This window comes from Phodopus roborovskii, unplaced genomic scaffold (assembly GCF_943737965.1).
Source record: "Phodopus roborovskii unplaced genomic scaffold, PHOROB, whole genome shotgun sequence".
In the NCBI taxonomy this organism is placed as follows: Eukaryota; Metazoa; Chordata; class Mammalia; order Rodentia; family Cricetidae; genus Phodopus; species Phodopus roborovskii.
In genome coordinates, this window is record NW_026126408.1 from 10,581,745 (window position 1) to 10,599,435 (window position 17,691).

Genomic DNA, 17,691 nt, shown 5'->3' on the forward strand with positions numbered 1-17,691 from the left:
ACAGATGTATACCACCCAGCTCTAGCTTTCCTTCTAAAATAAAATGATCACAAGAAACTTTACAAGTTAGCTACTACCCTACTAAACTCACCAGCTCAGAGTTTACTGCATAACCCCAGCATCCTAGCAATCCCAAATGGGATCTGATCTCCTAAGGTGATCCTGAAACTTCATCTGTTTGCAGAGAGTGAGGGTAAGCTTCCCTCACCAGATGGAAACTGCATCTGAGCAAATGAATGTGTTAAAGGCTTGAGACCTTAGACTCACTCTGGGTAGAGAATGAGTGGGTCCGAGGTTTGTTTCCATAGACACCACTAAGTTGCATCTAGGTTTGCTCTAGCCCACCTTGAAGAGTTACTTTTGAGAACAATGTAATAGAATGTGTATGTGCCTACATGTGTGCATATGGAGGCCAGGGGATAACCTGTTAATCCTCAGGGGCCATCCATCTTGTTTATTTATTATTATTATTGTTTTGTTTTGTAGACAGGATTTCTCTGTAGCTTTGGAACTGGAACTCACTCTGTAGACCAGGCCCACCTCTGCCTCCCAAATGCTGGGATCAAAGGTATGTGCCACCACTGCCAGGCTTGTTTATTTACTTCTCTACCTATCTCTTTTTATTTGAGAGTGGATTTTACGGTGTAGCGCAGGCTGGTCTTAAACTTTCGAACTAACAGAGAACTGTCTGTCTCTGTCTCCCAAGTGTTGGGATTGAAGATCCACTGATGCACACCATGTAGCATCCTATGTATGATATGGGGCCACCATCTAGGCTACTTTCTCTACCTCTTATCTCCAGGAAGTCATGCATGAATTCCTGTGCAGAGGCTGAGGGGTTCATGAAAAGGTGGTGCATTGAAAGCAACCATGAATGGAAAAGGGACTGCCTTGCTTTAACTCATCCAGCCAGCCTATGGGACCATAGTAGTCAAAGGATGCTGAACCCGTTTCACTCTGGGGTGTCACCTCTGGAATGTCCTGCTTCCTTGATGACTCCAGACACCTATAATTCCTCAGAACCCAGCCTGTATAGAAGACATACCCATGCTTTCTGCTGTTGGCACCAGAAGGATGAGCAAAAATGATACCAAAACCGGGTGGTGGTGGTGCATGCTTTTAATCCCAGCACTCAGGAGGCAGAGGCAAGCAAATCTCTGTGAGTTAGAGACCAGCCTGGTCTACAAGAGCTAGTTCTAAGATAGGCTCCAAAGCCACAGAGAAACCCTGTCTTGGAGAAAAAAAAAAAAAAAAAAAAAAAAAAAAAAAAAGAAGAGACAACAAAGTCTAAGTCATGGGTCCACACAAAAGATCTGTCCATGGTAGTATGGTCTGGGTGGCAGGAGGCTATATAAGGACAGCTAGCAAGAAACCCTAAAATGCAGACACCAATTGGCTAGCACCTGAGGGATATGCAGGCTTTACAGGTAAGATGAGAAATGACTGCTTTCTCAAGTCTTTGGAGCATGGTGCAGCAAATTATAACATATGCCAAAGAGTTTAGACAGTGTCTTGAGAGAGCCACCAGAGGTCGGAAAGCCATAGACCAGGTAGATAATAAGATCTATTATCCTTTTAGTTGTTTTCAAACTGCCAAGTGGTGGTGGCGCACACCTTTAGTCCTAGCACTAGGGAGGCAGAGGCAGGAGAATTTGTCAGTTTGAGGCACCAACCTGGCCTATAGAGTGAGTTCCCAGACAGCTAAGGCTACACAGAGAAACCTTGTCTCGAAAAACCAAAACAAACAAAAAAGCCCAACAACAACAAAAACCTGAATTTTATGTGCCTGGTACAGTAGACGATCATCAACTTGAGCTTCAGATTTAACAACATACCTCCTGCAGAGCAGCTCAGTGTCTGTCCCACTCTTGTCTAAGTTCCTGTAACTGAATTACAGAGTTTCAAACAATCAGAAGGGAATTTGTTTTCCATAGTGCTGGGATCAAACCCAGCACCTGGCTCAGAAAGCCCTCTCTCATTGAGCTATATCCCCAGCTCTAGTTTTAAAACTCTTAACTTTGGGTCACAAAACTCAGCTAACAGGTACAATCCAAATGACCCTGTTCATAACTGCTAATAGAAGTAATTGTCCTGGTTATTATCACCATTAGAGTTGAGCTGCCCTGCCACTTGGAGACATCACTCTTAAGCCAGTCTCATTTCAGTTTTCCCCAGACAAAGAGGTCTTTCAGAACACCCTTTACATCTGCAGACATCTAAGCCGCAGCACACATTATGGAATTAAAGAAATCATAAAGGCACTCATAAGAAAATTACAGCTATGGCCTTTTTTTAATCTGCCCACCTTTTTTAGAAAGGGCTCTCTCTTTTTTTTTTTTTTGGTTTTGTTTTTTTGTTTTGTTTTTCCAGAAAGAGTTTCTCTGTGTAGTCTTGGTTATCCTAGAACTTGCTCTGTAGACCAGGCTGGACTTGAACTAACATCACAGAGATCTGCCTGCCTCTCCTCCACTACCCACCCCAGCCAGAAAGGGATTTTTGCAGGGCTGGAGAGATGGCTCAGTGGTTAAGAGCACTGGCTGCTCTTCCAGAGGACTCGGGTTTGATTTCATCACCCACACAGCAACTAGCAACTGCCTGTAACTCCAGTTTCAGAGGATCTGGTACCCTCACACAGATATACATACAGGCAAAAGCCGAATATACATGAAATAAACAGGTTATTTAAAAAAAAAAAAAAAGAAATGGCTTTTTGCTGGCTGTGGTGGGACACACCTTTAATCCCAGCACTTAGGAGGTATAGGCAAGTGAGTCTCTGTTTGAGGCCAACATGGTCCACATAGTGGGTTTCCGGACAGCCAGTGCTGTTACACAGACTTTGTCTGGAAAAAACACAACAATAACAACAAAAGGCCTTTCCTTCTTTTACAGTGCTTCCAAAACCCAGACATAATAAATCATTATGTACAAAACTAGAAAGTAGTCTATTTCTTAAAATGACAGACTTCAAATGCAATTAAAAGCAGGTTATCTTTGTCAATACTAGTCAGTCTGTGTAGCCTTCTGGGTTTACAAAACAATCAGCCCACACTTCTCCATTTGGCCTGTGCTTGAACTATAAAAAGAAAATTTATAACTATCTTCTTCAAGCTGTCAAGCCACAATGAATGTGACAATTATTACACTCTTTCCATGTCATGGAAACTCATAAGATTAAGCATTTTATTTATGCCAAAGACATATTGTGAGCAAAGTCCCTAAAATTATATATTATAATTATAATAATGACAAGGAAATCTACGTAAGTTCAGTCTTGATCACATAATGCTACCCTCTAAATCATCACCTCCATGACAGATCTCTGCTGTAAGGATGACCTCTGCTGTCAGGACAAGGGCTGCCACAATGACAGGTGGCTGGTTCTTTACAGCTCTTGTACCAGCCCTCTCATGTCTCTGCCTTTGTCTTTTTAACACAGGGTCTGACTCTGTAATCCAGGCTGAGACTGGCCCAGATTTTACTATATATAGCCTAGGAAGGTCTTAAATTCATGGTGATCCTCCTGCCTCAGCTTCCCAAGTGCTCTGATTACAGCTATCTACTACACTAGCTTTTCATGAACTTTGGTGTCCTCATGTTACCTCATGGGTTGTTACTAGTTAAAAATGACAAGTCTGGGCTGGGTGTGGTGGTGCACACCTTTAATCCCAGCACTTGGGAGGCAGAGGTAGGCGGATCTCTGTGATTTGGAAACCAGCCTGGTTTACATGGAAAGACCCTGTCTCAAAAAAAGAAAACCAAAACAAAAAGACAAGTCTGCAGTTCCTTTGATGGCTTAGGATTGGCAAAGGCATTTGCTAGCAAGCATGGGTTTAATCTCCAAGACCCACGTGGTAGAAGAGAAGTAACTCCTACCGGTCATTCTGACTGCTACACATGCACATTTGAGCACATTTATTCGTAACAAATATATAAAAAACAACAACAAAACCCTCAAATGCCACTGTCCTCAATGCCCTCAGTCCCTAGGCCCACCTACAATCCTGCACGTGGTTCTCCTGTTTTCTTTTTTCCTGGTATTAAACAGGAGTGGGAAGTTTAAGAGAAACTGGCTAGGAAGTGGTAGCATATGTCTTTAATTCCAACAATCTGGAGATAGAGGAAGATGATCTCTGTGAATTCAAGGCCAGCCTGGTTTACAGAACTAGTTAGTTTCAGGACAGCTAAGGCTGTTACACAGAACCATTCCCACCCCCCAAAAAGAGAAAACACTGGCAGGTTTTACAAAAGCCACAAGTTTACTAACATAATATATTCTAATACTTAGAAGAATTTCAAACAAGTCATTCTAGGTCTCGAATGAGTAAATTACAATATTCAGTATTAATTAAAAAAGAAAAACGGTTAATTGTGACCATACATGGATGTATTCAAGTGAAATCCCCAAGCTCATTTGGGTGGGTCTGTATTGATGCCATACTTTTCTTTGAGAAGTTTCAGCTGCTCCTCCTTCTTCTTGGTGTCCATCTTCTGGAACGCCTGTAAGTGTGACAAGCAGCAGTTAATGGGTAATGACTGTGGCTATAGGAGTCCATCAGGAACACTAGCCCAGAGAGAACCCACCACACACTTCCCAGAGCCAGTGTGGCTTTGAATGTGCAGTACTTACCCGGTTAGCATTATAATACAAAACCACGAGATATCTGTTACACACGTTGAATCCCGATAGATGGTCACATGCATTCTTAGCATCAAAGATGTCTTCATAGACCACATAGGCTGTTCCTCTGGTCTCAGGTGTATTTCCTCTGCAGGACAGTTAGAAGACATATTTACCCAAGCATCAACAATTTTCAGTCTTTCCAATTCTTTAACTGGTTTTAGTTTGTTTTGGCAGTAAGGGCTGATAATAAAGGTGTTTGCTTGCCACCAATGCCTAGGTTGCACAGTATTTTTAAAAATACAAACTATATAATCAAGCTCTCTATGCCAAGTATTTTACCACTGAGCTCTACAATTGTTTGGAGACATATACAGAAATATGTTTTATTTATGTAATTTGAAACCAACCTGAAAAATATCAGAGGGAACAAACATTATGAATAGATATGCTAAATGAGCCTGTTACTTTTTTGTTTTTCAAGACCGAGTTTCTCTGTGTTGCCCTGGCTGTCCTGGAAGTCACTCTGTAGACCAGGCTGGCCTCCACCTGTCTCTGATTCCTGAGTGCTGGGATTAAAGGTGAGTGACACCACCACCTAGCAAGCCTGTAATTTTTTAGATTAACGTGCTCTGAAGTGAAATCTTTCAAGCACTAAGAATGAAGCTTCATAAACATGAGCACAAAATTGTACCCATGGGCATAGTAGCACACACCTTTAATCCCAGAACTCTGGAGGCAGTTTACACAGAGAGACCCTGTGTCAAAATACAATAAAAACAACAGGAAATCAGCATTGTTTAATAGCCGTGAGACACAGTGAGGCCAAGTCTCAAAACAAAACTATAACCCTTACCCCTACCCTCACCCCAGACTCCAATCTAGACCTTGCTGGTAAACAGGAATGAAAAACCTCATCACACAATTTAGCCTTTCCAGCTTTGGCTACTTTACATCACACACTGACCTCAGTATCATTTGCCCTATGTTATATGTATTTTTTTAAAAAGAGATTTATGTGTATATGTACACGTCTGTGTGGGTGTTTACATGTGTGAGCAGATGCCCTTGGAGGCCAGACATGGATGTCAGATCCTTGAGGAGCCAGAGTTAGAGGCAGTTGGGAGCTATGTAATGTGGGTGCTGAAAACAGAATTTGGACCCTCTGGAAGAGCAGGAAACACTCTTAACCACAGAGCCATCTTTCCAGCCCCTTATATGTAATTTTAATAGAAAAGGTAACAATATTAAAAGGCTTTAAAGAACACAAAGTACCAAATGTCTACTACACTTCAGGTAGAAAGATCAGTTGTCCTGGTGTGTGAAGCACAGCTAGGTTTTAAAGTCTCATTCTAGAAAATCAGTACTAGCTTGGGTGTGGTAGCCTTTAACTCCGGCACTCAGGAGTCAGAAGCAGACAAGTCTCTGAGTCCAAGGCTAGCCCGGGCTAAACAGAGAAACCCTGTCTTGAAATAACAATACAGGGAAAAAAAAAAAAACAGCATTGGATAAACTGGTCAGCACAGTGCCTGATACCAAGTAAGCAAGAGAGGTTGACCATAACAAAGGAACAAAAGAACAGCTTTCTCACTCTGCAGTTAGGATCCAGGCTCGCCTCACTGAATTCTTCCTAAAACAGGCAGGAGAACTAACAATGAAAAGGTAAGTATCACCCCTTCCTACAAGGAGCTAGGTTCAAGCAAGAGAAAGACATTACATGAAAGTCTGAATCACAGACCATATGGGTGGAGCCACGATTAGAGATTAGTGAGGAGAGCTACTTTACCTGGGATGCTTGGGGAAACTCTCTGAAAGGTCCTCCGAGGCTGAGAATGAACTAGGTATGTGAGGTGCTGTGACAAATTGCCAGGGAGGAGCTTGGAAGCAGAGGTCCCAAGCCTCTGTGGTCCTTCCTGCTCATACGTGGGTTGCACTCAACCACCAACCTGTATCCCCAGCTGCTTTTATTTTACTGCACTGAGCAGCCCAGACTACTTCAAACTTGCACTCTTTCTGGCTCAGACTCCTAAGTGGCTTCATTATAGGCATCTTCTACCACAACTGGTTCTTCTGTGGCATTTTCAGCAACATTCTCTTAACTTCCATTTAACCATCTCTCAACTAAAGTATTATCAGTAAGCTTTATAATGCCATCATATAGTAATCATGGGCATACTATTATTTTCTTCATATGATATTAGTGAATGAACTCAAGGTATTGCATGCTCTACTACTCAGCTGTATCCCCAGCCCTATTCATGTGCACATATATATACGTATACTTCAGAAAACTTAGTAGTGCCCACCTAGCATGCACAGGGCTTTGGGCTCAAACCAACAAGCCTACCCAAAGGTGCTTCCTGAAAAGAAATAATTGTGAGTGAAAATAAAAGCTTTTGAAATCTTTTAGAGGAGTCCTCCAATGGTACAGGTTCAGGTACTGTGTAGTTTATGGTTCACTAAACATTACATGATACTAGAAAGGTCCTTTTTCTCAAGAGCTTGGTAGTCTCACACCACACAGCCCAGCCCTGCTGCCAGCTACAACTCTGAGATTATAGATTAGGCAAGCATTTCCTGCAAGAGACATTACAAGTCCCAGTATGACTTACACTCTGATTTGACGAATAGGTCCATATTTCCCAAATATATCATACATTTCTTCTGCTGTGATTTTGTATGGCAAATTTCTTATATACAAAATCCGATTGACTTCAGGCGGGAGGCGAATCTAAGATGAGAAATACGTATCATTATGCTGTAGGAGAACAGTGCTGCCATGGAAAAGAACTCAATGATGCAAAGTAAGAATAAGAACTGATATCCGATGCCACTCAAGTGGCATGTTCCTGGGAAAACACCAGAGCATCACACAGGGGAGACTATAGGTAGGACTAAAACCGAAGCTCTTGGCCACTCCAATTGAACAAGCATTTGCCACTTCACTCACAAACCCTTAAGTCTCCCGGGACAGTAAAATCCTACTCATAAGCTTTCTGTTTTAAGAACTTGTGTCAATGACTTCTCTCTCTTGTTACTACAGGATTCCCCTTCCCACAAGCTTCTAGTCCTCTCATGAACAGCTGATCTGGTCCTCCCAATCCCCACACAAAACAAAACACTGGAGTCCTCTTCACTTACTCATCAGATAGTTACAAAATGCCTTTCTAATGTGCACAGTGGGCTAGATATTAGAGAGACGCCTTGAAGAAAGGACAAGATGTCTGGCTCCCTGCATTTTCTAGCTCTCTGTACTTACTTTACCTTGCTTTTTTCTTTTTCAGTCAGCAGAAGAGGGAAGTCTGTGCTCACTGACTCATACTCTTTATTTCTCAGACCTCCAGACATAAGGTACCACCCTGCACTCTGCTGAAAGTGATTTTACTGGTGTCTCTTCGTTCCAGAGTTCAATTCTCAAATGTCTAGTGTGCCTGTTGTTCCTGCATACTCACTTTCCTCCTGACATTAAAATATTGTTCCATAGTTTACTTTCTTGACCTGTTGTATATTCCTTACTCTACACTCTTCTTACTCTGCATTGATGACTCATAGTTCACTCCTTGCTAATATAGTCAATTATATATAGACAAAAAAATTTCTCAATAACTATTCATTAAATTGACACACTGTGGCACATGTACATGCAATGCTATATTAAATAAAGGTAAATTTTAATTAGTTTACTCCCTACCATAATGAGTAATAGTAATAAAGTTTTTTTTTTTTTTTCGGTGAAAGGCTTTCTCTGTAGCTTTGGAGCCTGTCCTGGAACTCACTCTGTAGATCAGGCTGGCCTTGAACTCACAGAGATCCATCTGCCTCTGCCTCCTGAGTGCTGGGATTAAAGGTGTGCTTAAGTTTTATAATCAACAACTACCAGATAAAAATATATTTCTCTAATAAACCTACTTTCTCACTCTGCAAAACACTGTGTAACCCCTCTCTCTTCTGTCCTAAAACCTCACCATCTTCATTTCCTGTAAAATTTGAAAGGGCTATATACTCTTCTCTGCCAACCAAGGATATGACCCTGGCTCTACACTTCTTGACGAAAACAGATATGAGCAAATGGTAAGCACTATATATTCCTATTACTAAACGTTATTCATCTATGTAACTTCCATTTTTCTTCTACTGCTACACCAACCACTATCTACTCAAAATTGCTTTAATTATTTCCTTTCTTCTTGTTGTGGGTTGAGGTGCTTGGAATCAAATTCAGGGACTCATGCATACGAACAAGGCAAGCACTCTATCACTGAGCCACATTTCCAGCTTCAATCCTAAACTTACTAAGTTTTTCATTTATCAGGTTTCTCCCATTCTATTGGTGCACTCTTCTAGGCATATGCAATGCACTTTATGTGTCTTTAGAACAATTCAATTTTCTGTTAATAAGAAAACTCAGAGGACCAACTCTTTGCAGTTTTTTTTTTTTTTTCGTAATTCCTGCTATCTTTTCATCCTATAGGAACCGAGTTTTCATTCATTAAAATGATTCAAATAATCAAGGTAGGCCAAAACTTGCATCAATATATCTGTCTTTGTTTTGATGTAATTCAAAGTTTTAAACCCTTGCCTAGTTTCTTGAAGGAAGTCATGTGTTTCCCCCCTCCCCCCAGACAGGGTTCCTCTATGTGACAATCATAGCTGTTCTGGAACCCGATTTGTAGACCAGGCTGGCCTCGAATTCACTGAGATTCGCCTGCCTCTGCCTCCCAAGTGCTGGACTTAAAAGAGTGAGCCACACAGTCAGGCAATAAAAATGATATTAATTCACTGTTGTGTCCCCAACACTTAAAACTGTTGTGTGGCACATAGTAGGTGTTAAATAAATACAACGGATGAATTGCTTTTCATTTGTAAAACCAGATACATCGCAGGTGCTTAAACATATTAACAGATAATTCCCAAAGTTCTACATGCGAGAAAACCCCAGGCTCCAGCTGGCAGTGAACCACGTAGTTACTGAGTACATCTGTGCTATCGACTTCTTAGACTCAGAAGATGCCAATGCCTGGTCCTAGGTGAAGTCAAGCAGCAGAGACCGTAGACCTTACACAGTCAGTGATACCAGGGGGCTCTCATGAGGGGTGGGGGCGAAAAGTCGCTCAAGAAACACAGCCCTGAGTACAAGGCCAGGATAGAATTCCTCTGACCGAATAGGAAACGGGCTTCCCCGCCTCTGAGCGGGGGACAAAACCCCTCTCACGCACGCTGCGACAGTCAAGCAACGAGATCGCTCCCCTCCCGCGCAGAAAGCGGGTACTCACATTCGCCCTCTTGGCCGCTTGCATCGCCATCTTGGCGGGCTGTGGGAGGTTACCGCGGGATTCCTCCGAGTATCTCTAAAGCTCGGTCACCTTCGAGGGCGACACGGCGTCAGATACAGAGTATCAACAGCCAGGTAGAGCCGGAAGATGTGACAGCACCGCCAGAAAGCCCGCGTCTCAAATTAAGACGTGTTGACGTCCCCGAAAAGATGCTCCAGATCAAACTACCGGCAGAACGTCCTCACCGGAAGGCGAAGAGGGAGCTCCAAAACGCTTCCGGATACTGGACAGGAAGGGGCGGAGCGAAGGCTACAAGGAGGGAGGTGTTCCTGCTGGAAGGGGCGGGGCTTGAGGACTGAGGGGCTGGGGCCACATGAGGGCCTAGAGCCACAGGGTAGCTAGCGGCTCAACGCTGCGGAGGTGGCCGTGGCGGCTTTGTGTATGCTTAGCGCATCCTACAGGGTTCTGAATCTGAATTGTATCAACACTGGTCGGGGGCTCTGGGTCTCGGGTCACCCATCACCTGATGGTCCTTACTCCCGCCTCATCCTTGTCCACGTACTGGGTCGCCGACAGAGAGCACACCCCCGCTTCACACACACTTTTATTTCGTTTGACCAGCTTTACAGGGGCGGACCTGGGAGTAGAACCCACTCCAAGTATGCTCCGGAGTCGTCCTTCACTGGGGCAGCTCCAAGACGATTTTGCCCACGTTCTTGTTGGCCTCCATGTGCTCGTGGGCCGCTTGAATATCAGCCGCCTGGTAAACTCTGTCCAGAACCGGCAGCAGACGTTGAGGGCTGTCCTTGGAGAAGTAAGGTAGAATCTGCTCCGTGAAAGTTTTCACCAGCGTTTGTTTGTACTAAGGAAAAGAACACCAAATTGAAGAGAGGCCCTTACCCTGCCATTCCCCATCCTGCTTAGACTTAATGATGGCTGAGCATCTGAAACAGCCCTCACGAAAGAGCATGCTTTCAAATGTGCAACCTCAGTTTGTACCAGAAGAGATTGAAGGCTTCAGTAAAATACTAGTGTAACTGACAGACGTACATAGTGTCAATGTAAAAGGAATGCTTAAGCCTTATCTTCCCCGTTGGGTCAAAACTGACAGAGTAACCGTCCCAAAGCTGGCGCCTGCCCGAATGCTACAGAAGTCTTTGGGGACATAAATTTGTTGAAGGTACAAGCTTATTTACTTAATATACTTCTTTTTTTGGGGGGGCAGGGTTTTTCTGTGTAGCTTTGTAGACCAGGCTGGCCTTGAACTCACAGAGATCTACCTGCCTCTGTTTCCCGAGTACAGGGACTACAGGTGTGTACCACCATCACCGGGCCCTAATAGGCTTTTTTAGTACACTGAAAAGAGGTCTACCCTAAAAACAAAAACCTATTTGAAGACTTAATATTATGGCCGATGTTGGTGTTTTGTTCATCCTGATAGAAAGAGAGAGAGAGAGAGAGTGCCAGAGAGTTCTGTTGGCTAATCTGGATTAGTTCTTGAACATATCTGTCCACAAGATGGCAGTTTCTTTATAGGATCCAGTGAGCTGTGACTGGGTATGTACAAAAGCAGTTTTCTGGGTGACACTCATACTTTTTTTTCACTCATTTACTCACCTTATTATCCCTAGATCGCAACAAACTAGTGATCAGACTCCCTCGTTTAAAAAGTAGTTTTGAAAACAGGGGCCCACTAACATCAGCTCCTCCTATTAAACCGTAGAGAACCCAGCGACCGTCAAGAGCAAGGCAGTTGACATTCTTCTCCCAATAGGATCCACCTATGCAGTCTAGAATAAGATCAACTCCAACACCTTCCAAAGGGGAAAATTGATAATAATGTTAGACACAAAAATTAGTACAAATGAGATTTCATGGTGTATTTGTAGATATGTGAGTAAGATAAATGTAGGTGTGGCAGTGCATACTGAATCCCAGCACTTGGAGGTTGAGGCAGGAGGCTCTCAAGTTTGAGGCTAGCCTGGGGTACATAGTGAGACTTTGCTTCAAAATAACAAAAATCAATACAAGTGCATATGGCAAATACAGTTGAAACTAAAAACATTGGCCATAGAAATATTGTTGTAAATGAAATTACACAATAGCATTCTGTAACAGCATGTATAATATTATGAGTCCCCGGTCCCCACCTCAGCATAGCAGTAGGGAAACAACTACTCCAAGACCTGGTATCTCACACCCTCCCCAAACTCTGCAAATAATACAGTCCCCCTGGCACCCGGGCATGAGTAGGAATAGGAAAGAGGAAGTCTACTCCAGGCTGCAGAGCAGATGACTATCCACATCTAAGTTAAGGGTCTGCACTGGGCTATCAGAGTCATAGGTTGCTAACTTTGTTCTCACCTCTCCATTTCTACCCACAAGGAAAACAGAAAATGAGGAGTGAAAAAAAAAAAAAAAGCCAGATTGGAGCTCAAATGGTAGTCTACCTAACATACATAAAGCCATGGTTTGGTCCCCAGATTCATATAAACCAGGCAATGTGGTGTACATTTGCAATCCCAGCACTCAGAAGATAGAGATGGGAGGATCAGAAGTTCAAGGTCACTCTCAGCTGTAGTGAGTTTGGGGCCAGCCTGGATACAAGAAACCCTGTATTCAAAAAAATTCAGATTAGTTATTGGAAAGCGCGCGTGTGCACACACACACACACACACACACACACCTGCTTTCAGGGTTCTCACCCCAACCCTACTCTGACCATCTCTAGATTAGTCTGTGCTGCAGGCTTCCTGTTAACTCACTATAGAGTGGCTACTTGGGAAGAATGGACCCTGGACAATCTCATGGCAACTCTGTGTGACTATGCAGTTTCTAGACATGTATGAACCATGTTACTTACAAGAATGCATGCACATTGTGGGTTAGGGGTAGAGTACTTACCCTGCATGGACATGGACAAGATTGAAATAATCTGTCTTAGACCTGGGTGCTGGCTGCTAGTCTCTAGCAGTCAAACACCAGAATACACCAGTTGGGTCAGGGCAGATATAGCCCTTTCTGCTGACCCAGAACACTAGCAATCATGGAGATGAAGACTTCATTTAATCTTTTTTTTTGTTTGTTTGTTTTTAAACACATCTGCTGAGATGCTGAAGGAGGAGTGACTTACCATTAGTGAACCTCAGCGTCGCTTCAGAAAAATCTTCTCTATAATTAAATCCAGCAGCAGCCCCAAGCTTTTCTGCCATTTGAAGCTTATGCTGGGAACCAGCTGTAACCATCGGAATAGCACCAGCCTTCCTAGCCAGCTGGATGGCAGCTGTGCCCACACCACTTGATCCTGCATGGATCAGCACATAGTCTCCAACCTGAACATTGCCTGTGATGAAAAGTATAGAAACTGTCATCCCTCTGTACAACTATAGAAATAGCCTGTCTACACCACCTGACTCTTGGACCAAATGTCAAATGCCTTGCTTTCTAAAGGGACCCATTGAGAGATCTCTCTGTGTGTCTCTCTGTCTCTGCATCCCTCTCTTCTTCTTTTTTCCCTTACTGTCTCTGATCAAGTGAAAAATGGGCTTTAGTTACAAACTATTGGTAGCCACAGCCACATCCATTATCTCTACTCAAAGTATGAAATAACACTCAAATACATATACCTACATACATACTTTTTAAAGCAAGAATGACCCCACTTCCCATTGTCATAACTTGAAGCCAGTCCTTCAGCTGATGTCACTGGTCCAAGCATCACACATAGACACCAGACTCCTCCAACCCAAATGGAGCTTTCTTATCATCTTTTTTTTTTCTCAAAATGGGAAGCAACTTTTTGTTTTTGCACTGAGTCCAAATAGTCTGGCATTCAAGGCCTTCAGTCTGCCCAGCCCCATCTTTTTACAAATGACAACAACCATCCCTCATCTCTGAGTGGAGCAACAGTCCTCACCTTGACACTTTCTTGGTCTGTCTTGACGCACTTTTTGTCTACCACAACTCAAGTTGTTCCAAAAAGCTGTCTATGGGCACCCATACACACATCAAGTCTGCCTCTTCTATTGCACTGGACCCCAAAGAGAAGTCGGCATGATTTGAGGTAGAGATTACTCCTGGGTCTTTTGTTAAGATGTTCATAGTCCTGTTTAATAATCATGGTTCTCACCCCTCATCCGATATCAAGCCATTTTAACATGGTTTGATGGTTTGACATTGATACAACAAGGTAGGGTGATGGATGCTGGGTGTCCAGAGTACTGCTGGGGTTTGGGAAGGGTGACCTGGAGGACTGCTGGGCTTTGGGGAGGTTGGCTTACTGGGGAGTGAGCCATACTGTGTCAAATGAGCATCATACATCCTCACCTACAAGATGTAAGAGCTGAAAGGCAGTAATCCAGGCCTCTGGAATGGCTGCAGCTTGAGACAGGGTCAGTCCTTCTGGGACAGGCATAAGGAGATCTTCAGGGACAGTGACATACTGAGCTTGTCCTCCACCAGGCAGCAAAGCCATGGCCAAATCCCCAGTCTTCCAGTGTCCCTGGCAGCCAGGGCCCAGCTCAGCCACATGTCCTGATGCTTCAAGTCCCAAAATGCTACTGGCTCCTGGGGGTGGGGCATACTGGCCTAGTCTCTGCAGAAAGAGTCAGTCACATTAAGTAGGAGCATGATCAGAAACCTTTGTGTCACAATCCCTGGCCCCTCTCCAATAGCTCTTCCTTTTTTCAGAGGAAAAAAAAAAATCAGGATGAAGTCCGATTTTGGTTTTTTGTTTTGTCTTGTTATTTATTTATGTATTTATTTACTGGTTTTTGGAGACAAGGCTTCTCTGTGTAGCCCTCACTGTCCTGGAATTTACTCTGTAGACCAAGCGGGCTTCAAACTCACAGAGATTTGTCTGACTCTGCCTCCCAAGTGCTGGGATCAAAGGCATGCTCCACCACCACAAAAAAAGTCCAGTTTTGTAAGTAAGGAAAAAGGAGAGGGAGATGACTTGGTTTATGTAAATAAAAGGCTACAGGTCACAAAAATCAGTGAGTGCCATACCTGGTAGAATCCTCAGCTAGTTAATTTACTCAATCCCTTTATTGTACAAAGAAAGAAAGAAAGAGATCAGGATGGGGAAAGGCTTGTCCAAGATTGCAAAGTAAATATTTAGAGAGACCAGGAGCAAAACCATGGACTTCTCAGCAATTACTGATATTTATTGAATGAAAGACTGTACTTACCCTGGATCTCAGGCTTTAGATCATAGACTGGAGTTTTGCATCAGAACCATTTTAAACTACACTTGCCTGGCCCTGCCTTGTTAATTTTAAAAGTTCACCAGTTGATTCTGATGTACATTTCTTTCTCTCTCTGTGTGTGTACATGCATGCACATATGTGTGTGTACATGCATATGGAACCCAGAGGTCAATATTGAATGTCTTCCTCAATTGCTCCCCATCTTATATTTTGACACACTGAAACTAGAGTTACTTGTTCAACTAGACTGGCTGAAGCAAGCCCCAGGGATTCTCCTCTCTCTGGGGATTCTCCTGTCTGTCTCTGGGATGACAGGCACATACCTATGTGTTTGTTTTTTGTTATTTGTTTGTTTGAAGATTTTTATTTTATGTGAATTTGTGTTTTACCTACATGTATGTCTGTGTGGGGATGCCAGATTCCCTGGAACTGGAGTTACAGACAGTTGTGAGCTGCCATGTAGGTGCTGGGAATCAAACCCCAGTCCTCTGGAAGAGCAGCCAGTTCTCCTAACCTCTGAGCCCTCTCTCCAGCCCACACACCTGGTTTTTAATTATTGTTCTGGCAGTCCAAACTCAAGTATTCATGTTTGTTCCACAAGCAGTGCTTTTCTAATTGATTCCGACCAGCTCTGTTGTGAAGGAGTACTGTGCTGGAGATAAGCCCAGGGCTATTCAAGGCAGGTAGGCATGGTGTTGACTGAACTATGCCTGCTTCATTTCGTTTATTTGTGTGGTACTGAGGACTTTGAGTATGTTAGGCAAATATTTTACCACAGAGTTAAGCCCCTGGCCTTCCCACTTCATTCCATTTTTATAGTTGTTAGTATAATGCCCCTCCCCCTCCAGGTCTTTCTTTGTAGCCCAGGCTGCCTCAAAGTTGAGGCAATCTTCCCTCCTCAGCCTCTACAGTGATGGGATCATTCATTCTTAAAACTGTAGGCTGTCTTGATGGTGTATGTTTATAAATAATGTCAGCATTCAGAGACTGAGCTGGGAAGGTCTCAAGTTTGAGACCATCCTGGGCTATGTAGAGTTAAAACAGTTTATTGTTGTTATTATTATTATTATATTTTTAATTTCTTATTTTATCATTAATTTTAATATCATTAAAACTATTAAAACAATTTTAAAGTGAAAAGTTAAAACAACAAATAAATAAAAGATGCCTGGCTGTACTCCCTCTTGTGGTTGAACTGTAATTTTTTTTCTGAGTCAATTTCTTTGGGTTACTTACAGGGGTATTGGTGAGAAGTTATTTAGTTATAACTTCACTTCAGTTTACTTCCTTAGCCATTTCTATGCTACCTGAAAGCCAGCCTATTTGCAAAAGAGTTAAAAAAAAGGGGGGGAGGGTGGTGACAGGCTAACCAAGCTTCGAATGGGTTAAATTCAAGGCCTGAGAGAGTAAATCCTAACCAAAGTTTAACTAACAGGTAGTTTGTTCCAATTTGGGTTCTGTGGGCACAGCAGTTTATATAAGTCATTTATGAAACCCGGGGTGGGAATCTAATGGGACAGTGTCTGACCTTGTTCTAGGTCTTTCTTATTGACTTTATCTGTAAAATATAAATAGACATTGTCTGAGGAGTTTATTAGGGCAGGTGTACCCCTCATGCCCTCTCCGTGTCAACAAATGGTACTTCCCTGTCCATTTCCAGGATGCCAGGCGAGATAATGAGTGAACTCATAGTGGATTCTTGCTTTGCAAACACCCCTGTATTTGTTTTCTTGTGGAGAATCACCCAGGGCCTGGAATATGGTAGGCAAAGGCTCTACCAATAAGCTACACACGCAGCACAGTCCCTCACTTAGGAAAATAAAGTGCCTATTTGGCTTTGGGTCTCAGAACCCCTGGCACAGCTGTTCTAGTGGGTGCTGCAGGCAACACTCTAATCCCCACTTTCTCTGTCTGATCAGTTCACTGAAGACAGAGGGTGAGCCCTGAAATCCACCCTGACCTGACTGCTGGAACCCCCGGGTACCTGGAGTAAGTCGGCCCTGTTCAAGGCACTGGCTGCCACCTTTAGGAGGACTTCACCCTCTCCGGGACTCGGCTTGGCCACCTCCTTCAGGTAGAGATTTTCTGGTCCACCTGGTTGGTCAAAGTGCACTGCCAGCATGTTGTTCAAGAACACTGGGCAGGCGGGCAGACAGTCAGGCAGGCAGAAAATGCAGACTCAGAAGGATTCGAATAGGACACCCCTGTTCAGCACCCACTTGAAGTGGCTGCTGGCACAAATCCTGGATCCTGTTGCCCAGGATTCTGCAATCCCTACACTGGCTCTTGGTCCTGGAAAACAAGGTTTTAATCACTGTCCAGGCCTGGAAATACTGAAGAGCTGCAACAGATTACCCTGTTTCTGGGTTGAAATCCCAGGTCCTATGGACAGGCCCCTTCAGGCCATGGAGATAACCAAGCTGGTTCAGCAGGTACTACTAGTCTTGGCTCCTTTGGGTGCTGATGGCCGCACTCCAGAGCTAAGGGACCGCCCTCAGCTGCCACTGGAAGGACTGCCTGAACTCTGAGCAGTCCAAGGGGTGGGACTGAAGGGAGTCAACCCAACCTCTTGTCCTTTTCACCCTTTAAAATG

The 17,691-nt window shown here is 43.5% G+C and overlaps 2 protein-coding genes across 2 annotated transcripts; both read right to left on the bottom strand.

Moving 5' to 3' along the window:
* Positions 1-4,234: 4,234 nt before the first annotated feature.
* On the bottom strand, positions 4,235-10,126 carry Sf3b6 (splicing factor 3b subunit 6). Its single transcript, XM_051181704.1, has 4 exons — positions 9,892-10,126; positions 7,231-7,349; positions 4,628-4,766; positions 4,235-4,497 (listed from the first exon to the last, which is right to left on the bottom strand). Exons 1-4 carry the CDS (start codon positions 9,919-9,921, stop codon positions 4,408-4,410), a joined length of 378 nt encoding a protein of 125 aa, XP_051037661.1. The 5' UTR covers positions 9,922-10,126; the 3' UTR covers positions 4,235-4,407.
* Positions 10,127-10,482: 356 nt separating this feature from the next.
* On the bottom strand, positions 10,483-17,659 carry Tp53i3 (tumor protein p53 inducible protein 3). Its single transcript, XM_051181706.1, has 5 exons — positions 17,083-17,659; positions 14,218-14,485; positions 13,025-13,234; positions 11,509-11,705; positions 10,483-10,753 (listed from the first exon to the last, which is right to left on the bottom strand). Exons 1-5 carry the CDS (start codon positions 17,218-17,220, stop codon positions 10,571-10,573), a joined length of 996 nt encoding a protein of 331 aa, XP_051037663.1. The 5' UTR covers positions 17,221-17,659; the 3' UTR covers positions 10,483-10,570.
* Positions 17,660-17,691: the final 32 nt, after the last annotated feature.

Coding starts and splice junctions, on each gene's coding strand:
- Sf3b6 (XM_051181704.1), bottom strand. CDS start 9,921: ATGGCGATGCAAGCGGCCAAGAGGGCGAAT. Junction 4,767..7,230: donor CCTATTCGTCAAATCAGAGT/GTAAGTCATACT, acceptor ACTGTCCTGCAG/AGGAAATACACCTGAGACCA. Junction 4,498..4,627: donor TGTATTATAATGCTAACCGG/GTAAGTACTGCA, acceptor TCACACTTACAG/GCGTTCCAGAAGATGGACAC.
- Tp53i3 (XM_051181706.1), bottom strand. CDS start 17,220: ATGCTGGCAGTGCACTTTGACCAACCAGGTGGACCAGAAAATCTCTAC. Junction 13,235..14,217: donor TCAGCTCTTACATCTTGTAG/GTGAGGATGTAT, acceptor TTTTCATCACAG/GCAATGTTCAGGTTGGAGAC. Junction 11,706..13,024: donor GACGCTGAGGTTCACTAATG/GTAAGTCACTCC, acceptor CCCCTTTGGAAG/GTGTTGGAGTTGATCTTATT.